Consider the following 25,035-nt stretch of genomic DNA (forward strand, 5'->3'; position numbering starts at 1 on the left):
TGCAGGAAATGTATGAGATGTTCTTTTCATAGGTTAATGTACAAGGTTATCTTACTGTGTATTTATTTTCTTCCTGGACATGTTAATTTGCAAAGTAACTCGACAGAAAAGGTGATCATATACTGGCACTTTATTGCCAACGCTTGACCTGAATAATAATACAATACAGTCCTTGCTAGTACATGTATATGTAGTCTAGTGCCTATACAGTATCGTTACGGTTTACACCTCTACTCACAGTCTAGTTCCTATACGGTATCATTACGATTTACACCTCCACTCACAGTCTAGTTCCTATACAGTATTGTTACGATTTACACCTCCACTCACAGTCTAGTTCCTATACAGTATCATTACGATTTACACCTCCACTCACAGTCTAGTTCCTATACAGTATCATTACGATTTACACCTCCACTCACATAGTCTAGTTCCTATACAGTATCGTTACGATTTACACCTCCACTCACGTAGTCTAGTTCCTATGCGGTATCGTTACGATTTACACCTCCACTCACTCCACTCATTAGAGTCCATGTTGGCCTCCAGACAATGTGTATGAACAGATTTGTGCAAATTATACTAGAAATGAAGGGTCACACAAACCTTCAGATTTTGTAGATAAAATGAGAGTGTAAAATTTAATGCATTTCAACTAAGAAAAGTTCTTCAAACCATAGACCCTCGACGACACTCGGTAGAGGATCTATGTTGAAACTGCATCATTTTACAGGTTTCCTTTCTGTAGACTTTTTAAAAGTCATGTATTTTCCCAACAAGTGGGTGACATTATAATATCGTATCAGTCTACTTTTGAGCTTTGTCCACAGTTATATACTGGTAGTGATGTTTTAGTTCTCCTGTGACGAAATCAAAAGCATCAATGTGGCCCATTTAGCACTGCTGGTTGTGCCATCAATTCCTGCAGCTGTCTTGACAATTGTAAGATTGGCTCTTTTCAATACTAAAAAAAAAGTAATGAAAATATAAAAACACCGTAAATACAATAGTATATACAATATATGTTGTTGAAGGCATCATCTTTGACCAATAGAGGCAAAATGGATTGACATCACAATTGTCCACTGGTGAACTTTGACCTAGTCTGACCTGTACCAGTCTAGAGGCTATTCATGGCTTTGAATATCTTTTGAAGTCACAGATAACCCCAATACTAGACCTGTACCAATACAGACACAAATAAGGTGACTGACTTTGTCTTTACCACTGAGTATGTCAGTGTTGCATGCTAGTCTGGTAGTCTGGATGCCAATGTGTTGTTCTCTAAGTTAGTCTAACTAAACCAGGTATAAATTGCAACGATACCGTATAGGAACTAGACAATGCGTGGAGGTGTAAATCGTAACAAGTGCAAATCGTAACAATATTGTGTAGGAACTAGACTACTAGTCTAGATGCCAATGTGGTCTCTAAACCATGTGAATGGAGGTGTAAATTGTAACGACTTCGTACTAATGCCATGCTGGCACGCCTGCATCATGGTACATTGTATAGCGCATTTAGAGTGATATTGCAGGCTAGACTTCTCTGATTGAATAGAGTAGAGAGAAAACAAATGTCTAACTATCCCACCACAATGCATACACAGGTGTGGACTAGTAACAATATCATCTTAGTCTGTACGTGCTAGAAACCTGTAAATGACATATCTTCACGTTTAACATACAAAGTACACAGTATACTTTTACGTATGCATCATACTCAATGTCATTCTATGACATAACTTCACGTTAGACTACAAAAGTACACAGTATACATTGTACATGTACACTTTTACGTATGCCAAATACACACTGTATTGTAGCCATATGGTGACTAAGTTATAGTCTTAAAGATAGTATGTTGTGAATCAGTGTGTTGTTAAGTTGTTATCAGGCTTCTAAACCATATGAGTGGTAGCTGATTGTGTGGCACGAATGTGATATTATGGCATGAATGTTGTATTGTACAGACTAGGTGACTGACGTGTATAGATGGAGAGCGAGACTTAACATGTAGATGTAGAGTTATGTATCTTTGGTGTATCAATAGTCTACATGTTTGCATCTACGTGTAGTTGTCCAACACCTTTTAAATGGTTGGGATTGTTTACACGCGTAGTACACAGGTCAACAGGTGCTTAGAATCGGAAACAGGGTCATTAGAGTGCAAACAACTCTGTTAGGTTACCTACAGGTCAAGTGTTGTCATGTCTGGTAAACTGATTTGACAAAAATTGTTTTGTTTTTTTACTTTATTATCAATTTTGTACAAAGACTAAGTGACAGTTTTACTCCTTTTTGTTGTCAACGTGGATTCTCAAATATGCTTTGGTCTATTTTTAAACCATTAATGAGAAAACCTTCAAGCATACATTATATATTATTTGCATTGTATCACATTTCTGTTGTACACATACATGTAGGCCAAAATATATTCTCGTACATGTAGTAAGTACTAGTATTCAAAAATGGTCGATTTTCTGATATTTTTGAACAATTAAATTTTCAGTTCCAGTCACTGTTTCTGCATAGCTTAGCAGCATTTAACTGGAAACATGCAAATACCTGTACAATATAATACAAATTCTGGTCATGCTAAATATCATGCCACAGTATTGTAAGTTTGTTTCCCCTCCTCCCACCCACCCACCCATGTTTTTACAAATGTAATGTTCTGTATAATTTCATATTATTACAAATTTATGGTGGTGCAGTCAGTGCATGGTATTGGAGGACACTCAAATATGTACATGTGTAATTGAATCATTTATCAACACTATGGCTATGCATGGCTAGGGTTTGTGACCATGAAGGTATCATAAAACAGTCTATTAAAATATTGACCAGACCTTGAGTTACTCCGCTTCCCCCCCCCCCTCCCCTCCCCTCCCCATATCAAAATTTGATATATCATATAATCTGCCTTTACTAGAGAAAATGATCTGAGTGAATTTCAGAAAATAAAGAAAAACACAATACATGTGACATGTGACATGTATTAAAGCACACATAGGCATACATGTAATTTATGTACATGTATAGTACATATTACTAAATGATGGGTACATGTACTTGTTTCCAAGAACTCATAGGATGGAAGACAGATACATTTGTATGTTTTAAAAGAAATCCATGGAACGACTGTAACAGTAATCTACTGATATTTTCATTTCTGCCCTCATTGTTGTAAAATGTAGAAAGTTAAAACATGATGATTCATATGAAATGCCCAAAATTAGAATTGTTGGCAAAATTTTAAACACTGGTTTTATCAAATAGAGCAGAGTCCTGGGTAAATCATATCCTGTACTGTACTGTACTAATTTCGACAAGTTGCTCTAGCTTTCATATTATAAGTTATATAAGAACATGGTCTGCCTTCACCGTAACCATGGCAATATAAATGTAAACAAGTGCCATGTCTACATAACATGAAATGAACATATGATATGATATGATAATAAATCATTATTTCAAAACTTGCACATTTCAAAAAATTCCCAACTACTTAGTGTATGGAATATACTAATTTAAATAAATTATAACACAGTACATGTAGATACAGTATCTTCTAACTATTTTAGAAATCAGGTCACAAGTAAGAAATACAACACTATGGAATTTGACATGAATAATTTCGAGGTCAATAGGCTGTGATAGATAGGCCTGAAATCGAGTGATAACGCCCCAGTAGGAAAATTGGTTTCAACAGGAGACATACTTCAAGTTGCACTGTTTCTACTGGACTTTTTTTCCATGTCAAACAAGTTTATAGTAACATAAGTGAGGGGTCAAGCCCCCACAGAGCTGCTGTGGGTACAAACATGTTAAAATATCCCTGTTTGTATTGCAGTGCATTTTTGGCCTCAAAGCTATGTCAGTTACTAAATGTATGTGTATGTTACAAAGACAGCTGCCTATACTGAAAGTGTAATGAAGTGACTAAAAGCACTCATCATTTCCCAGATTACATTTTGAGTTATCGTATTTAATCTTAGGGAAGGAGGGTTATGGTTGGTTTTTGGAATGAAAGGAGAAGGAGACATGGAATGATTCTCAGATATTATTTAAAAATCCATACGTCTAGCAGTGTCATCCTTCATTGAATCTTAAGATCTTTCTTTCAGTCGGGGTTATAGATGATTGGATATCACTTTGGCATCCAGACAAAAAGGCCCATATTTCAGTCTTAGGTTATTGCAGTAGTTTTATCTTATCAGTAGAATCTAAGGATTAGATAAGACCGTTCTTTTGTTTATGACTAAATTTTCTATGGGTCTGCCAAACTTCCCCAAATTTAATCCTTATCTAGGCTGGATGCCAACATGGTTTCTATACCAAACCACTAGTGGAGTTATAAATGGTAACAATATTGTATAGGAACTAGACTAATACTTATCCAACTTAGACCTTTAAAGTGATCTAGATAATAGGTGTCAGTCCATACCTTGATATCTGTTGGACCAGCTTCCTGTCTCTGCAAATTCCTACAAGCATAGAAGTCAAATTACATCACATCAGCTGTCACCATTCATTTGACTTTAAACATAAAATATGTTTTTATGGGTAATAAACATTTCACCACCAAAAGAATGTTAAAACCCACTAAAATACAAATAATGTTGGCATAATACTGTATTAGATATAATGTCTGATATGCATAGCATAAATCTAGTCTGGATGCTAGATGCCAACACGGTCTCTAAGGAAACCAAAATGTGAGTGGAGGTATAAATCGTAACGATACCGTATAGGTACTAGACTACAGTAAGTCTGACTGGCCATCTTGTTTTTTTTATTGCAGGTAAATCTTTTGAAGTGACATATGTGAGGTTAAAATTCCATACAAGTAGACCAGAAAGTTTTGCTATTTACAAGAGAACTCACCAAGATGGTGAATGGATTCCATGGCAATATTACAGTGGTCATTGTGTACATGTGTACGGTGTTCCTAACAGAGGTGTCGTCACCATAAACGATGAAACCGTGGCTCTGTGTACCGATGAATTCAGTGATATTTCTCCCCTGACTGGTGGAAACGTAGCCTTCAGTACACTAGAATCAAGACCAAGTGCTTATGATTTTGACAACAGTCCAATTTTACAGGTAAGGGTTATTCTGCATACATGTATAGCACAGAAATGTGGCTATCTGATGTGATATGCTAGCTGTACACACTGTCAAGCCAGATATGCAAGTCTCTGAGCTACTTTACATTTCCACTTTAAACTTTTTCATATACACTCATATAATGGACTCATATTTGCTTAGAATCCCGTTGTGTTGGGAGTTTTGCTTTTGCCATTCTCCAACGCCTGGGATTTCACTGTAATGGTTGTATATTTAACCTTAAATTAGATTATGATTTCCTTCAAGATGTTGAATATGGTAATCATGGTTACATTGTACACCTCAAACCATCTAATCACATGGTATCTGATAATAATTTGTACAAGACACAGGGGCTTATATGTTCATTTTATTTTATGCAAGCTAAGTTGACATTATGAACATGCATGATTTTCAAGGATATGACCTGCTATCACTTAGACACAGAGGCCAGTATGTTCATGTTATTTTTACCCAAGCAAAGTTTGCAAACAGACTGATTGGGAAGATAACATAGGACGAAATGTTAGAAGAAAATATGGCCTGGTCTATTTACATGTATATATAAATAAAAAACTGGCTTCATCCTATTGTATTAATATATGCTCAGACTACAAATATGTACAATACAAATAAAGTTACCTTGATATATACAAATATGTCCTTTGTTCAGAAGCCCTTGTTTAATGTCAATACACATACAAATGTGAACATTACATAATGTAGTATGTGGTGTCCATATAGTTGAAATTACCATATCACACTTTCCTCATGTAGTAAACCACAGCCTATTTTCAGGCACCATCGAAGACCCACTGTCAAGATGTACCACAGAAGAAATATTTATATGCTGGTTTGACTTTAACTGCTCCCATTCATTATATATGGGCACTATATGCATACAGCAAGATTTGCAATAGATGCATACTGTGTGGCATCTATAAAAATAACATTAGCAAACTGTGAGGTTTCATAATTCATCACTAACATCAACATGTGTCCTACTAGTAGTAGTACTGTACTATCTCAAACTTTGATGTTGATGGAAGGGCCAGTATTTACATTAGAGGCATAAATGCAATTGTATGTATAGAATTGCTCTGACAATATACAAATACCAGGGCATTACAAATACTATTTCATTATACCTTCTCAATATAGATACCAGTTCAGACATACATCATGTAACTGTAGATAAAATGGAAAACTTATTACATCATGCCCTATGTGTGTCTGTTTTTTTTTTTTACAGGATTGGGTAACTGCTACAGATATTTTGGTCACTTTGAACCGTTTGAACACATTTGGGGATGAAGTATTCCGTGATGCCAATGTCCTCAGATCTTACTACTATGCTATCTCAGACTTTGCTGTTGGTGGAAGGTCAGTTTATGAATTTAGTTTCGTTTACAGACTTTGCTGTTGTTGGAAGGTCAATTTTCAAATTTAGTTTAGTTTAGTGTACAGGACTTTGCTATTGGTGGAAGGTCAGTTTCCAAATTTAGTTTAGTTTAGTTTACAGGACTTTGCTGTTGGTGGAAGGTGAGTTATCAAATTTAGTTTAGTTTACAGACTTTGGTGTTGGTAGAAAATCAATTTTCACATTCACTTTTGTTGATGGAAAGTCAATATTGGAATTTAGTTTAATTCACAATGCGACAGTGTGTACATGTATAGTTACTATCATACAGTTACCATATATGTATTTTGTTCAAATTTTAAATCTGTTGAAATTTCTTTTCTATGATAATTGATCATACCCCGGTATATGTCAGCTTTTACTTGGAAATTGATAGGCAAGTGCTGAACACTGTATGTGAATGTGAGTCTGACCACGCCCTAGTCCTTACTAGTGTGGATGTCAATGTGGTCTCTAACTAAACTCATGGATACCATATTGGCACTACCCTATTAAAGTCCTTGTACCTAATCATAACATATATTTGATAGCAATATTGTAAATGTTATGATTATGTCACTGTTCTATATTTGGTTCTTTACTACTGCTGACACAGACAGATAAGCAATCTCTCAATGATTATCATCATGTCATGAGAGATTTCATTTCCTTGATAAGCCAGGTCAAATAGACCAAGGATAAGATGGAATATGAACAACAGTTCAGTTGTGCCAGTTTTGGCAAGATAGCTTTCATTTCCTTGGTAACCAGTGTCAAATAAGATGGGATATGAACAACGCTGTGCCAGTTTTGGCAAGATAGCTTTCATTTCCTTGATAACTCAGGTCATATAAAGCAAGGATAAGATGGAATATGAACAACGCTGTGTCAATTTTGGCAAGACTATAGCTTGTTCGTATTCAAGCTAGCGACTTACAAATGTAGCGTTAAGGTTAAATTACAATGTTATTAAAATTTGATCAAGAAGAAGAGTTGATTTACTAAATTAACCATATTCCACATCTAATGAACTTGTCCTCAGTGTTTTCTTTTACCTATGTGCCAGAAGACCACTATCCTTCAATAATCTGATTGATTAGATTAGGAATTAATAGGAATAAGATTAGATTCATTTGCATTATCCTGGTTTGTTTAATTTAATGGACACTGTCAAATACAATATTGTCTTCCCCCCCCCCCCCCCCCCCCTTTATTGGTCAACATCCAAATGTGTACAATGTGCAGTATGCCCTCAACTGATACTTTTGTTTATTCTTTTGTTTTTATGGAAATAATACCAGTTGTCATCATTGTAATACCATACATCAGATATGCTATAGAATATGATAACAAAATTGAATAAAAAATTCCTTCCTTTAACTTATCTACCAACCCAACTTTTGGAAAGCTTGTTCTATACTGGAAACATTTTCTTTTATGATTCATAAAACAATTTAATAATGGTTATGAAATTCATAACAATTGTAAGTAATATAACATCAAAGATATTTATACTGGAAATTCATGAATGGAAAGTAAAAGTGTAGATTTTCATCAGTCACATGATTTGATGATAGCCTTTAATATTTCCAAAATAATTTATCACGATCAATAGTTGCCAGCATCCCATCAAATTACTAGCCTAGAATTCAGATGAATGTGGATTTTGAATTTTGATTTCCGCCATAATGGTGAAATAAATTGAAAACCACTATTCGCATGGATTCCAGGCTAGCAAATAAGTATTGATTTATTACAGCTAACCAATCGCTGTATATTAAATGCCTCTCTGTTGATTTTAGGTGTAAATGTAATGGTCATGCCAGTGAATGTGTTAGGAGTACAGGGGAAAATGGTGAATATCAAACAGTGTGTCGATGTGAACATAACACTGCTGGACCTGACTGTAATGAATGCCTGCCATTCTTCAACGATGCACCATGGATGGTTGCTACAGCAACTGATGCACATGAATGCCAAGGTGGGTAGCATTTCATTCAATGAGACTTGTTCAACTTTACCAAATGAACTTTTAAATTCTGAGGGAAGAACATGAATGAGAAATCTGCTATCATCAGTATATGGGGATAGAGCAGTTCAGTTATTGTCATTTTAGTTAAAACCCTTCTCCTAAATGAACAACTTAGGGTTTGGACTGATACTCAGGCATTTCCAGGTACCAAAGCCTGTCTGCATCGTTTGTATTGACTTTGAGACATGGCATACCTGTTGTTTGACTCTAGGCTATATATTGTCAATTCTCATTGTTATCGTCGTAAACCACAGCGCAGTCCAGGCCCTGGTTTCATTCACATACAGACATATTATGTATCACAGTGGCTTTGTACATCAACATTACAACCAATCAGATTGTCTCATGCATACCATGTGATACCAGAGTATCATTTTTCATTGCATCAGCAGAAAGATTGTTCTGTAGACTTATTCTCATTGCTATAATACTATAATGTGTTTTAACCAAGATTACAATTCAGTCAGTAAGTCTAATTTAACACCTGGCATTGGACTATTTCAAAATAAGGAAGTATAGTCTAGCAGTCAAGCTTGGGAGAGAACCACAGGAAATACGATTGCAGAACCATTTCATGCTAAGGTTACATTGTACATACATAATCAGTATACATGTAATGCTATGTCTATCTGTGATTAGATAAGGTACATGTAGTTGTTGTAATCTGTTGTACACTCCTGATATGTATTAGATAAGTAGTATTTACAGAATGATATCGCGAACAAACACATGATGTATGTTAATAGTTGTACACTGATAGGTTGGTATTTGAGATTGCTATGCCTGTCATTAAACCTGGTGTGTCATGAAATTGACACAATTCCAGGCTAGGTTATTAAAAAAATATATGTTAAATAGTATAAATCTGTTCACCATCTTGAAAAGTGCATCTATGCTTGAGTATCTCATGTCTGCAGACCTGGTTTATCATGAAATGGACATAGTTTCTGGCTGGGTTAAAGAATATATAGTGACCTAGTAACATTAACAGGCACAGTTTTGTATTGGTTTCTGAGAGATACAGATGTTGTGTCACCTGTAATACCATATTTTGTTTGGATCAATAAGCAAGACAAATAATTACTGGTAATCAAAAAGAAAAAGGAAATTCTTTTACCTTTGATTTGGTTGGGTGTGTCCATTGTACACATAGTTATGAGGTTTGATATTGTGGTTCCAGACAGGAAAGCTGTACATAGTATTCACACTGGCTGTAATCACTTCCTGGTTGCTCTATCAAATCCTACTAGACGTAATGCCCACGTACCTCTAGTCTGCTGATTGAGTGAAAACCCACAGAAACCACAAAGTGGTATTAATTCTTGTAGTCTTGGTCAGTTTTACGGGAATGTAGACATGAATTGAAAATTGGAGATTGTATATCATCACAAAGAGTTATACCAGCAATGCCAATGATAGTCTTCTTATATGCAGTGTTGAAAGATTTAGAGAGAAAACCAACTGCTTGTAGACTGAGAGGATTATACAGACTTTATTTCAACTTACAAAGTGTAAATCCAAACAGTATGAGTCATTATCCCTTCAACTACTTCCTGTGAGGGTTTATATTTATATAGGTTTCATGCATTTCCTGACTTGAATTATAGCGCCTTATCATATCAACCTATTTTCAAAATATAACCAAAAGTTTGAAACATGTTCAAATTAATGCCGTGTACATATTTTGTTATATTTCTATGTATGAATAATTAATGTTATTTGGCTTTTATTTTCAAATCTAAATTTGACTGTAAAACTGACTGCTTTATTAATTCCATGTGATCAGGTCTTTGATATGTTTATGTACGTGTATCTCAGGAAAGGTGCTTTGATGATTTTTGTGTGAAAGTTTTGAAAAAACTCATTGTTGTTTGCATTTCTTTCAATGCTGAGATATTTCTGACCTTTCTTTCTTTGTGTCACAAGTGAGACATTATAATGAAGTGTCCAGCCCCAGGAAGTCTATGCCATGGGTATCTCATATCCACTGCTATGTAGGCGGTGTGCTACTGTAACTTGTGTATGTTTATACCTGTGGATTTGAACATTCCATTTCTGCATAGAGATTATGGCATAGTCATCGAGGTGCTTACTTCTAATCAATCATCAATCATAACTTATGTTGTCTAAATTATGTATCATATTAAAATGATTTCTTTATCAGACATGTAGCAAACCACATGGCTGATCTTTTTCTCTCATTATTGGATTTGTCCATTTGTCACCCCACTCTATCCACCCCTATGATAGAATGGTTGGTGCCTAGATGGTTCGTCATGTCTGGCTAGACTGGAGGGGAAATTTAACATTTTCATGACTGCCTTTCCTAGCTATTGCCAGAATATTTTGGGTCTTTTTCCAAGTTTAGGCAAAAAGTGAATGTTTCTTTTGGAAGTTTACCTTAGAAAATATTCTATAGCTGAGAACCAGTAGTTAAAACAGAGTTCCTCATAGTTTCTTTTTGCAAAAACAACAAATTTTGATATATATCTCAAAAGTTGAAGGTCCGGAACATAGGAAGTATTAAGGACAGCATGAACAGTATCGTGATTCTTATTCTGTTGGCCAAGATTTGCCATGGACTACCTCAGGGAAACAGAACAAATCTACTTGGTATTACAGTTGCTTTTTCTTCCTAATTTTGGATGATTTTTGATGACAATTCTTTCTTTGTAAATTGCCTTGCATTATCAGTATATGAGAAGTTGTAAATATTGATTCGTAAATTCTCATACTATTTATTTTTCTGTATTTTTTCTATCCCAACATTAACATGATTTGTGTATGTCTGTTTTCCACACAGCCTGCAATTGTAATGATCTCTCAGATAGATGTTCATTTGACCAAGAACTATATGACAGGACAGGCCATGGTGGCCATTGTGTAGATTGTCGACTGAATACTGACGGACCAAACTGTGAACGGTGTAAAGATGATTTCTATAGAACATCACCCACTGCATTCTGTCAGCCATGTTACTGTAATATGACAGGTAAGAGGGTCATCTTTTCATTGTGAAAAAGGAACTAGAACTTGAATCTCAATGCCGTGCAGTGATAGGGAATGTTTTACATATCAGAAATCACCTGCTGTCTGTCAGCCATGTTGTTGTAACATGACAGGTAAAAGGGTACTTGTAACATGACAGGTAAGAGGGGTACCCTTACATTGTATAAAAGGAATCAGAACTTGAACTTGAACTAGCTTTGTAATGCTTTGCAAAGATAGAGAATGTTTTACATATCAAAAATCGTCTACTGGTTTCTGTTAGAGAAAGGTATGACTATGAGGCCCACCCTTACATTGTAACAATGAACTAGAATTTAAACAAGGGTTTTAAATGCCTTGTAATCATAACAGAATGTTGTACATACTGATCTCTCTTGAATTTGTGTATATCAAGTTACATGAAAAAGCCCATTGAGGTGTGAAACAGGTTCAGAATTCAGGTAGTTTTTGGCTACAGGTACATACGAATCTCAAATACTTCCCTCCCAACACTCTCCATCAAAAATGACACTCTCAAACAAACAAACAAACAACAAATTCTTGTTTGAAGAGATTGTTGCAAGTGAATTTACATATTAGCAAGAATGAGAACTTTCTTAGCTGACATTTCATTGTATATTGTGTAGGAAAGATATTGAAAAAAGTGTGATAATTTTATTTTGATCAAAGTACAGTTCTTCATCTCCCCCTCCCCCCATTTTATACAGTTTATCTTACTAGTAAGGGACTTGTTATTTGTAACAGGATAATTTTGATATGCAAACATGTCATGATTTATAATTGTTGTGTGATTATGTTGACAGGTTCACAGACAACACAGTGTGATAACGCTGGTATATGTATCTGTAAACCAGGAGTCACTGGTGAGAAATGTGATCGCTGTAAGGCAGACTTCTATGACTTCTCTGTCACTGGATGCAGGTAAGTTTTACCAATACCCCATCAAGTAAAATCTGATGTACCAGTAACTCACTTTTGCTCTGTGGTATGGTTGCAGGAAAGTTATATTTCATAAAGTTAAAATCTGACATAACTCACTTTTGTGCTTGTACAGTGCAAAATTACTTTATATAGAAATGTCAATTTCATGTATTTTGAGTCATAGTTCCTCTGAAAGTTTTCTTCATACCACCTTCAAGTTCTGTCTTAGAGTATAAATATGACATGCAATAAATCCCTACTTTTTAACCTAGTGAAAGATATACACTGTAGGGTTGGCTTCAGATAGGAATAGGTATAAACCACCTATCTCATACAAGATTTTTATCATTGACTAAGAAGGATGTGGATGTACTGTTTATTGTTTTGCTTCCCCTACAAGGGAGGGGGTGGACAGAGAATCACAGGGTGTGCTCAAAATTGTCCCATTTCATTGGTCAATTGAAAACTATCCAAATAGTAACAACTGCAAGATTGTATTACAAGAGATCAAATGGGAATTACTTTGAGCTCAGAATTGTGTTCCAAAAAATGTTATTTAATGAGAAGCTATATAATCTGCATAAAAATTTACCTGCAAACGAACTCAACTACAACCACAGTTTTGATTTCAACTGAGTGTTTATACTTCTTTTGTTTTTCTTCCAGACCCTGTGCCTGTACCATTGCTGGTAGTTTCAATAACGACCCAACATGTCAACCAGACACTGGTATCTGTGATTGTAAGAGGAATGTAGAAGGACTTAACTGTGACAGGTGAGCTATTCGTCGTGATATTAATAGTGGAAATACACTTGGTAGTTATTATAAAACAGTTTTCCGAAAAAAAAACATGGAGTAATACCACGCTTCAGTCTGTACAACATCAAATACAAAAACAAAATTTTCAAATTTCCATTCCAGCAAACCTACTGGATATTTTTATTTTTTATTCATTTTCTAACAATCACAAAAATATAAAACTCACTAGATGTAAATACTTACAATTTCAAGTGGGTTGTTTGCCTGAATGGGTACTTGTGGTGTTTACACTGAAAGTACAACCAATAACAATACAAGCATAGTGTAAATACCCATAGTACCCACACTGGCATGCATGCAGCATAGTTTTTTATCATTATATATATTGATTGTTTTTTCATAATTTTTTTTTAAATTTGGTAAAATTTATTTCAATTTTTTTTTATCATTATTTACATACACTTACAAAATTTGATGTTCTGGTGATGATGCTTGTCAGACAGGGCAGATCTAAAGCTCGAAGTTCAGAGCTTAAAATCGTCGTTACTAACTTAAACTTGTGCTGTAACTTTGTAATGTATTTGATCTATCAAGCTGATATATATATATATATCTGTTGTCAACCCTATGCCTATTGTAGATGTAAACCAGGATACTTTAACTTACAAGAAGACAATGAGTTTGGATGTAGTGCATGTTTCTGTTTTGGCCATGCTTCAGTCTGTACAGCCTCAACTGGCTATAGTGAGGACTACATAGAGTACGACTTCAGTGGAGGTAAGTAACAACATACAATGTGCTCATTTTCAGTTTCAAATTTGCCACTTTTCGTGGTACCAAATCTATAAGTGAAATAATTCTATGGCAACACCACCAGTTGTGTATGTATTGAATTAATTTGAATGATGGCAATCCCACAAATATTCTTACATATATTTGATAGCCCCTGATAGCTGAGAAGATTAAATATTATCATATTTTACTTAGTTTCCTGTGCACTACATTGTAAGTTCAGAGGGAAAGTTTGATGCATGTGTAAGCTATCTGTAATATAAAACGTTTGATAAACCCCTTTCGAAAACTGTTACTGCATGATGTTTATTTCTGGAAAGCCCTGCTTAATTAGGATTACCATTTGTGTGAAATAAAGTGTTGTCGGATACAGTTTTAGGAAAAGTCAGGCTGTATCAAAATATGCTATTTAGCTTTTTAAGACTCCATGGATAAGGTCTCCCAAAATGTGATTTAAAGTGTTATTTTTTCAATCTCGGGTCATTGCATTCTTGTTATCTTTCATCATGAGGATTACTTCGGATCATTCATTCATTCATTCTAGACCAACTTTTTCTATAACTTCCTTTTTCACACCTAGATTTAAATCCAACCCTTAATTAAGACATATGTCATTGATTGAGATAAAAATACAAACCATGTAGCTCAGATTTGATATGTTTCTCTGTCACTAACTTCAGATCGTGCTGGATGGGTAGGTGAGGGCAGTCGAGGAGAAGAAACTGAACTTGGTTGGACAATATTCACTGCAGCCATAGGACTACAAGCACCAGATATCTATCCAACATACTTCATAGCCCCTGGTAGGTGGAAGTCAATGTGGTTTTTGGTCGTCAGAATGGTTTCAAAATCTAAGTAGATTTCATTTATACTAAATGTGACATGATGTATAATAGATCCTCATGATATGTGACTGTCAATGTGGCAGATTTGGGGTATTTGCACAGGGAGTCACTGTGTAGTCTGGCTGTATTTTAAATAGCAATCCCAATGAAAGTGCAGCAAACAAACGCCACAAGCATGATTTCAAATACTCTAAGTACCATACCCACATTGGTATATACACACGTCATGGGGTTCTGTTTGTACATGTTATTATCTGAAATGACAAAGTTTGCAAAAAACTGTGCTCACATTATTTTGTGTATCTGAATTCATTTTGGAAATGGTATGTATCTATATCATAATTATTATGCATCATTACTTGTGTATATACACACAAACAGACAGACACATGGACACAAACAGACAAAATCAGATATACAAACATGTTCACAGACACAGATGAAGACACAGCACACATATGTATGCATACACAGAGACATGCACACAGAGCACACATGTGCCTTCATATACAGACAGACATGCACACACACACACACACACACACACACACACACACACACACGCACACACGCACACACACGCACATGTGTACACATATAGACAAAGGCATAAACTTACACACCCATGTATGCATACATATACAGAGACGTGCACACAGAGCACACGTGTGCCTGCATCTACAGACAGACAGACACACACACACACACACACACACACACACACACACACACACACACACACACACACACACACATAGCACACATGTCACATATAGACAAGTGAGGGTATAAGCATATGCTCATGTGTGTGCATGCATGTACAGACAAGAAAAAAACAAGTATGTCAAGACAATACTAGCATGCTATATATGGATACATAATAACATTATTGCAATATGACAAACTAACACCAGACTTTATACTTCAACAGAGGAGATATTGGGTGATCAGAGATACAGCTATGGCAGAGACCTATCATTTACATTTAGAGTGGGTAGCGATGATGAAATCAGATTGTCATCTCAGGACATCATTATAGAAGGATCAGGCTACAGAATCTCAGCTCCATTAACAGCCAATGGCAACCCAACCCCAGCCACACCAATACAACAATATTCATTCAGGTAAGTTGTGTGTGTTGAATAATGGGAGGGGGGGGGGGGTGACATCTTGAAGAGTCGGTTTCCAGTGTCAGCTCCCCCAGCTATTAAAAGTTTGTTGAAGTTTTGTTATTGAGAGATTGTAAGTTTAAGTAAGTGATTTGATTTGATTTACAGACTTCATCAGGACTCTTCCTATGGATGGTCACCATCACTGACAGCATATGAATTCCAGAGAATGTTAACAGAAATAACAGCTATCAAGATCAGAGGTTCTTACCAAGACCAAGGTAAGAACATACATGTAGTATTATAAATCTATGAGTCTCATCCAGTTATTACAGTAACCACTGTTCACATTCTTAAAAAAGATTTATCGTCTTGATTGGTAGGATATAGTTTGCATTCCTTGTAATCACAAATGTATCCTGAACTGCCCTGATTGTAAAGGACATAGTGAAATTCCTCTAAGACTGGCCAGTTCTTGCTCTTAGTAGTCCCAGCTCATATTACTTCCAAGATTTTAGTATTTTCTCATCAGTGCTTCTTTGCTAGATTAAGAAAAACAGGAGAGAGCTATAAAAGTGATATCATATACTTGCCTTGTTTTTAAAATGACAAGAAACTGCCAATTGATTAAATTTCTGTAAAACAAAGCTGATTTAATACACAGATGCATTTGTTTAGCTTTAGAACAGTAAAGTGTATTAATTAGGCTTGGTATAAAGGGGTGATAACTTTGATTATGAGCTGTTGAAGCCTGTTCCATGAATAGCGCCCCTTAGTGTTGATGTATTGAACTGTTCCATGATGAATAGTGTCCTCTAGTGTTGGTGTTGTAAATATGCCAATATGATCTAGTGTTGCTGTAGTGATGTATTTTGTTGATGAATTGAATTGAATAACATCTTTCTATCCTTCCATAGGTGTTGGTTTTCTAGATGATGTGAGCTTGGCGACAGCATCTAGGTCTGTAGGTGCTGCAGATGAAGTCAACTGGGTAGAGTTATGTCAATGTCCTGAAGGTTATGCTGGACAACATTGTGAATCATGTGCACCAGGGTTCCGTCGTGAGACTCCAACTCTTGGACAGTACAGTCGTTGTATACCATGTGATTGTAATGGACATTCAGCAGCATGTGATGTATTGACAGGTGAGTAGAACAGTAGTAATATTGTACAAACATTAGATATGAAATGGGCATGGGCCACTTCTGAACATTTTGTTTTGTGGTATTTTGTGCTTTTCAAGTGCTTTTCTGTAAATTTCAAATTAGGGTTTTCAAGTAGGGGATAGGTTAATGATTTATGTATCTCATTTTTTTTTAAAATTTCAACAGGTGCTTGTCTGTGTGAACACAACACCGAAGGTGATAACTGCGAGAGATGTAAGAATGGTTACTATGGCAATGCTAGAAATGGTGAAATTGATGATTGTAAGCCATGTCCCTGTCCCAATCAAACAGCTTGTGTACAAGTGTTTGGTGGTGATGTAGTCTGTACTGATTGTGACAATGGATACACAGGTAAGAATTGACCAGGATTGTGATCAGCGCCCTCTAGTGTTGGTATATTGTGCTGTTACTAAAGTGTTTCCTTTATTAAATGTACAGTAATTAGGCTATAGAACTCTTGTCTTTTCTAGAGATCATTTCTACTGTCATGCAGCTTGCTGTAAATATAGCAATATAGGCTGGCTATAGTTACAGTGCCCTCTGGTGTTCATATTTTGTGATAGTTACAACTACTGGCAGGACTACAACAGTTATTTTTCCATCAAGTCAAGTTTATAACCCAAAGAAGAATACACCAGTCTTGTAATAATATTGTTCTTGTAGATTTCATATTAATTATCATTTTATTGTTGAATACATGTAAGTGACCAAATGAGGGTTTGAAAAATCTTAATGCAAAGGAGAGATTGAAAAAGGCTAATTAATAAATGTTGATGTTTGGAGTGACTTCCAGTAGTTTATGTCTGTACAACCGATATAACTAACAACATTAACTCTTATCTACTTTGTGACAGGAACACGATGTGAAAACTGTGCTGATGGTTACTATGGTGATCCCCATGGTGAATATGGATCACCTTCCCCTTGTAGACAATGTCTGTGTAATGGTAACATTGATTCTAATGCTGTTGGTAACTGTAATGGGTAAGATACTTACACATTGAATTCTGAATCACCAATGCTTCCTGAAAGTAACCCACCCCTGATTTTAATGGAAAAATGAACCGACCCATAGAAACAAACCTATGGGCTATTCCAAATAATGTAGAAATAGGGATGTAAAGTTGTGATAGCTCAGTTCTTTGATATGTCACAACACCAGTGACCTTTACAAGATACAAGATGAGGGAAGGTAATTTCATATAGTGTATTGTTTATTGTACCAGTGATCAGTGTGCCCTCTAATGATAGCCAAATTTTGTTGTTGTGAGTCAAAATGATAAAAACTGGCATTTCTTGTGAGAGTCACCACATAGTAAGAGATAGGGGAGACCAAATTTTGTTGTGTCATTAGAAATTGTGTGCATCAGTGGTGCGTCAAATTGGCTTAGAGGGCACACTGTCGATGATCTATGTATTGGACTGTGCTACTGTACTGCATACATCAAAATCTCAAAAATAAATAAATAAATAAATAACAGAGTTGGAGAAGATTTTAACTTTCATATTTTGTATATTTTTGTGTTTTTGTACACCAGAACTACGGGAGAATGTTTGAAGTGTATCTATAATACAGGTGGATTCTCCTGTGATGAATGTTTACCTGGTTTCTTTGGTGATGCAGTGGCTGACCCTAAAGGACAATGTCAGGGTAAGTGATGGACTCTATGACATCACTTACATCATGTTATCTATTGCTTCCTGAAAAAAAATTATGTTGAAATTCAAGCCATTTCTGTTATTCAGTTATCACAGAATATTATTGTATGAAGTAAAACTCAAACTTTCTTTTTTAATATGGGAAACAAAATTTGACATGTTTTCAGTGTATCTGGCTTACAACCAATAACAGGCAAGCATTTACAAGTGAAACTTATTACAAAAAAAAAAAAATTATTAGAAAGTAAAGAAATAAATTGGATTAATAACACTCGGCACAGCACATTGGAATTACAGAGACTTGTATTACACACCATGGTTTGATAAGAACAGTTTTATGGCCTTTTTATGTGTACAAAAAATGCCAGGGGAACTTCAAATTTGCTTGTGAATGCAAGTTACTATGTAAATAGGCCAAAAACAAGGAAATTACTGCAACAATTATGAAGGTCAAATACCATGAAATAACTGCATGTGGATTAAAACTAACATGAAATTATAAGTATGCTTCTTTTGATTTATATTTGATTTCTGATAATTGTCACTTCCACAGCTTGTGATTGTCTACTGGTTGGTTCATACGGTCCCGAATGTAACTCAGACAGTGGAATGTGTGAATGCCTACCCAATGTTATCGGACGTAATTGTAGTGAGTGTGAACCAGGCTATTGGGACATTGCCAGTGGTAGGGGTTGTAGGGAATGCAACTGTAACTTTATGGGATCTTTGAATGGAGAGTGTGATATCACTACTGGACAGTGTATCTGTCAACCTGGTGTCACAGGGGAGAAGTGTGATGAATGTCTAGCTAACTATTATGGATTCTCTGACGATGGCTGTACAGGTAAGACATATCATTGATTTTATGTTTGTGTGGTTTGTTGAAAGTTTTATCTATCAGGGATACATGAAGACAGCTTTTTAGTGTTTTTATGGAGGTAGAGATGGGGGGGGGGGGGTGTGTAAACAATTTAAAGTCAAAAACCATACAATGACAATGAGGGTTGAGAGTTATTACTATTGGGGTCTAGTCAGTGGATTGTTCCAATGCAAAGTGATGGGCTCAGCAATAATTATATGCAATTTATGTCTACAAAATTTCATTTTCAGTAAAAAAAAAATATATAACCTTACATTCAAAAACTATTGCATGAAATACTCTGAAAATTGATTGGGAGTGTTTCTATGGCTAAACTAGATGAAGAATACTTCAAGAGAGTAACAAAGCATCACTGATTCTCCACTAATGAATTTAATTTTTATGGCAGTTGTTTAAAGTTTTCAATACTTATATTTGATTTTGTCTGTGTTGCAGCATGTAATTGTGATCCTCAGGGTTCTCTAAGTCTGCAGTGTAATGAAGATGGTGACTGTGTGTGTAAAGATGGCGTCCATGGAATGAAATGTGATATGTGTGAGGAAAATAAATACAACTTGGCTTTAGGATGTATACGTAAGTATTTTCTCATCAAATAATTTGCAAGATATTTGTTGTTCTGTGTTGTTTAATACTTTGATGTATTCTAAGAAAATGTAAATCTCAATGGAAATTTCCCAAAGTTTTGGAATTGCGGTAGTCTGGATGTCATTGTGGTATCGGATCAATAGATAAATATTAATCAATAAATTATAAAGTCAAAAAGTTTGTAAAATGTTTTGTTGTTGTACGTACAATAACAAACTTTGTATACTTTCTGTAACATTTTGCATTTTATTGAGTTACAACTATAAATTTTGTATATTGTGATTCACATTGTTTTTTCAAATAGAATAATAAAATAGAGTTGTTTTATCAATCCAAAATCCAAAATAAATACCCAATAAGCTGTTTTCTTCTCGCAACAGATCTCATGAGATCCAAATTGCATCCATGGCAACCACTTAAGGGTGGTCAAGCTGAAAATGTCAAAGGCTTAGCAACACTATTGTTGTCAACTGCTGTTGCTAGGCATATTTGCATATCTTGCCATATCTGCAATTAGAGGTAAAATCTCTTATTCTCAACCATATGGCCACTAAATCATGCCGTCTTTTCATTCGTACACAGCTTGTCCAGCATGTTATGACTTGGTACAGGATGCAGTAGATGAACACAGGAAGAAACTGAAAGACTTGAAGGATTTGATTGATAACATCGGTACCAACCCAGAAGCCATTAATGATGAAGACTTTGAGAAGAGGATGAAAGAGGTCAACGACACCATAAATAAGTTACTAGAAGACGCCATGATGGCTGCTGGTAATGATACAGCTTTACTGGAACATGTCCAGGACATCAAAGACAGTATTGGAGGACTACAAGACCAGCTAGGTAGAATTGGTGACAATGTTGACGATGCACAAGATTCTACTGATAAAGCCAAAGAAGGTATGTCGGTGTCAAGTCAATACATGGAGGTCAAAGGTCATTGAGAATGATATAAAATGCTAAAATGTATGCCAGTGACAGAATGCAAATGAACAAACACAAAAATCTCTAAACCTAAGTGCAAGTAAGAACGGTTGTAAACCAGTCCAAAAGAAATGATGATCGAACTTGCCTCTACATGCATCCTACAATAAATGAGTAAAACTGGCTACCCAGGCCTCAGATCAAAGTGATCCTTCAACTTGGACAAAGAAACTAAGTACAGTTCTTGTGGCAATATTTGGTCATCAAATGTGTTGTGTTGATGTGCCTGTGTCTTTGATGAAAGATCTTTGATTAGAAACAAAATTAGATGAGTCAGTATTAGTACTGAGTGTCCAAGCAATACATTTGCTGAAATAACTATGTAAAGTAAATGTTGTATATTACAGATATTGATGACGCAGAAGATGCCATAAAGAGAGCACAAGACACCTTGGATGACGCTGAGAGATATCTGAAAAACAGAGGACAAGATGCACTAGATAAAGCCAAGGAAGCTGCATCAGATCTTGGTGACCAGGCTGAAGAAATGCACAAGTTGGCAAAGAGAGCCAAAGAGACTGCTGCAAAGTATGTCAATTGCCAAATCCTTACGACAAATTTATGTATGTGTCATTGTATTGTGTATCCATGTCTTACCAAGTGGACCTATATTGCAGACATACACATCATACTTGGGGTTCTTCCCATGCGTTTTCAATGACAGGGTGATAATGCCCACATAACCAAGGCACTGCTATCACCTACATGTGGAGTCTATCACATACAACCAACAATAGTTTTAGTTTGTGTCTATCTTAGTTTGTCGATAGTTGGTTTTCCATAGTAGTAGTATATCATGTATCTGTGTCATCTACAGACAAGAGGCAGAGGCCATGGAGATTGAGGGCGTGGCTAATGAAGCACTGAATACATCAAATGAAGCGTTGAAACTTGCTCAAGCTGCCCTGGATAAACAAGATGACATCAGTGATAAAATACAAATGTTACAAGACAAGTAAGTATTTGTATTCTACTCAGAAAACAAACTTAAACATGACAAGTTACAATCCCTGTTAATACCTGAAAGTGAATATTACCACCTACAGTGTATGTGCATCATAAAAGATTTCTTGGGTTTGCACCATGACTGTCACGGTACATGCCACATATACGTATTATATATACATACTGTATGCACATATGCGAATTAGTCGATCTTCTCTTATTCCATTTTGACTGCCAATCCTGAAGTAAAATGCAATGTGGCCATGTGATAATAATTATGCAAATTCTGCTTGTGTGTGATTTAAATTTTGTCATAGACACCATCATCCCATACAAGTATAGGAATTCAATAATTCATAATACAGTCCCTGAATTAAGTATTATCAAAAAATCAACCATGCAAATGCAAAGTTGTTAATAGTTATGTGAGTGCATTATGTCCTTTCCATGTAAAAGTATGCTGAAGAATACAGAGGTCACGTTATGTAAAAAGCATGCGTTTTGACGGAAATACATAATTTTTTATGCAATTATAAAAATGACACATGGAATTTGAACACGACAATGCTAACAAAGCGTAAATTGTTGATAAATAACAAGATGTCAACGTCCATGCATGATGCATGCTAAATAAGGAAGCTGTGATTATCAATGACAAATTATTATGTGTATCTTGAAGTTTGGCTGTAATTAGTACCATGTTAATAAAAGTTAATGGTACTACAACCCATAACACCAAAGTAAAGCACTACATGTATGTACCACAGTCGTTTATAGCATCCATATTAAGTGTTAAAGTACACTGTTTCATTTGCTAACTTGCCACATGCTAGACTTGTAAATAAACCAATTGAAACAGTATACTTTTACACTTGATATGAATGCTATAAATGAGTGTAGCACATAGAGAAAGTGCTTTACTTCAGTATTACCCATTGTAATTTTGCCATCACTGTATGCTAGAATTGTCATACTGATAAAGGGTTTATTATGTTCTTACTAGATACAATGATGCTGAGGACTTAGCTAAGGAAGCTATGATGGTTGCCCAAGAAGCACAGGAAAGAGCAGCTGAGTTATTAGATGAAGCTACCTCTATTCTGACTGATGCAAACACTCCATTACCTACTATTAATGTAGCACCTATACTTGGCAATGCTAGTGATATTGTTGATGAGGTATGTGATGTGATATCTACAAACAAATAAATACAGAACATTGCATTTGTGAAAGTCCTACTTGACATAGTCTTGAAGAGGCTACAAGAATAAGTTTGTGTGTGTGTGTGTGTGTGTGTGTGTGTGTGTGTGTGTGTGTGTGTGTGTGTGTGTGTGTGTGTGTCTGTCTGTCTGTCTGTCTGTCTGTCTGTCTGTCTGTCTCTGTACTGTATGGATGGATTCTACAAATACTCATTTTATATACATTTGACAAATACACTTATTTGCAAAGAGAAAGTAACATATCTATCTGTGTATGGGTCAGACTATTCAGATATAGGATAGCATAGTTACAGTCAGTATTTACAATTAACTTGATGTATGATTATGTTATTCTTTCAAGGCTAATAGAATCAAAGCAGATGCTGAGCAGTTAATAGAAGACAACAGGGGTTTATTAGAAGAAGTGGCTCAGAACTCAGCTGAAGCACAAGAACTGCTACAGGATGGCAAAGCAGCCCAACAGGTGAGTTAGAATAAATTGCAGTGCTGTCAGACATTATTTAGTACAATAGGGGTTTCTGAGAAGAAACCTTCGTCATTGTACGCAGTCATGTAAGAAAACAGCTTACATCTCACTAGTAAGATCCATGCTAGAATATGGTTCAGTGGTTTGGGACCCTTATTTACATAAAAACATTGACTGACTCGAACAGGTACAGCGCAGAGCAGCACGTTTCATCACAGGGAACTACAGGAGTAGGGATGAAGGGTGTGTCACCAAAATGGTTGAAAGCCTCGAACTTACATCACTCCAGGATAGACGCACAGCAAACAGGCTAATTTTTCTATACAGGGTGGTTGAGGGCCTAGTACCAGCAATTCAACCAGCGGACTATCTTAAACCCGTAAGACCCAAAAGATCTATAAAAGCTAGGAAATTTGCAGACTGTATCTCATCTAACATTGTTGAACAAAGAGTTACTAACAACTCAAAGTGCTTTGAAATTGACAATTGTAAAACTGCTCAATACAAACAGTCATTCTTTGCAAAAACACTAGTAGACTGGAACCATCTGGACAATAGTACTGTGTGCGCTAAATCTTGTGACGCCTTTAAAATGGCAGTCACTGTCAAAAACCATTCTGACTAAATACTCTCTCCCAGTGTGTTATTCCTTACCCAGGACCTACACCGTAACTATACAGATACAGATACAGAATAGCACATTGCTTAGCAAAACATGATTACTATGAATATAATACAGCTCATAACACTCAAGTAAAGTAGTTGCATGAATTGTCACAGCTGTGTATGGCATCCATATGGTGTTGTTGTTTTTGAAATGGTACAGTGCTACACATTTAAAGTGTCTCTCCGCAATGAGTGCAGTGATCATAGCACTGTACAATGGAACACACCTACATATAACTGTCTTGTGTGTATGTATTGTAGGAGGCTGATTTCCTAATGGCTAGAGTGAATGCTGCTGAAGCCATAGCAGAGGCTGCTATCAGTCAAGGTGATAAGACAGTCAGAGAAGCTACTGAGATGCTGGAAACACTGAAAGGTTAGTCTAGATTTAACAATATCTTACTACATACTGTAGAATAGTGGATTATAGTATATGCAGGTTTTCAATTACTCATTGCAGTGATATTTGTGTGCAGCACAGGTA

At 35.8% G+C, this 25,035-nt stretch overlaps 1 protein-coding gene across 1 annotated transcript in view; it reads left to right on the forward strand.

The window, feature by feature from the left end:
- The window catches only part of LOC144440554 (laminin subunit gamma-1-like), a 52,354-nt gene that overhangs the window by 20,281 nt on the left and 7,038 nt on the right, over window positions 1-25,035 (forward strand). The window contains exons 2-23 of the mRNA XM_078129939.1: window positions 4,807-5,108; window positions 6,364-6,494; window positions 8,313-8,491; window positions 11,346-11,534; window positions 12,355-12,472; window positions 13,139-13,246; window positions 13,872-14,008; window positions 14,704-14,826; window positions 15,800-15,992; window positions 16,146-16,258; window positions 16,895-17,122; window positions 17,309-17,494; window positions 17,998-18,127; window positions 18,682-18,794; window positions 19,356-19,646; window positions 20,118-20,255; window positions 20,850-21,170; window positions 21,602-21,782; window positions 22,072-22,209; window positions 23,203-23,377; window positions 23,760-23,882; window positions 24,813-24,927. Coding sequence (XP_077986065.1) covers window positions 4,807-5,108; window positions 6,364-6,494; window positions 8,313-8,491; window positions 11,346-11,534; window positions 12,355-12,472; window positions 13,139-13,246; window positions 13,872-14,008; window positions 14,704-14,826; window positions 15,800-15,992; window positions 16,146-16,258; window positions 16,895-17,122; window positions 17,309-17,494; window positions 17,998-18,127; window positions 18,682-18,794; window positions 19,356-19,646; window positions 20,118-20,255; window positions 20,850-21,170; window positions 21,602-21,782; window positions 22,072-22,209; window positions 23,203-23,377; window positions 23,760-23,882; window positions 24,813-24,927 — 3,732 coding nt within the window. The remainder of the gene's footprint in view (window positions 1-4,806; window positions 5,109-6,363; window positions 6,495-8,312; window positions 8,492-11,345; window positions 11,535-12,354; window positions 12,473-13,138; window positions 13,247-13,871; window positions 14,009-14,703; window positions 14,827-15,799; window positions 15,993-16,145; window positions 16,259-16,894; window positions 17,123-17,308; window positions 17,495-17,997; window positions 18,128-18,681; window positions 18,795-19,355; window positions 19,647-20,117; window positions 20,256-20,849; window positions 21,171-21,601; window positions 21,783-22,071; window positions 22,210-23,202; window positions 23,378-23,759; window positions 23,883-24,812; window positions 24,928-25,035) is intronic.

Source organism: Glandiceps talaboti, chromosome 10 (genome assembly GCF_964340395.1).
Source record: "Glandiceps talaboti chromosome 10, keGlaTala1.1, whole genome shotgun sequence".
Taxonomy (NCBI): Eukaryota; Metazoa; Hemichordata; class Enteropneusta; family Spengelidae; genus Glandiceps; species Glandiceps talaboti.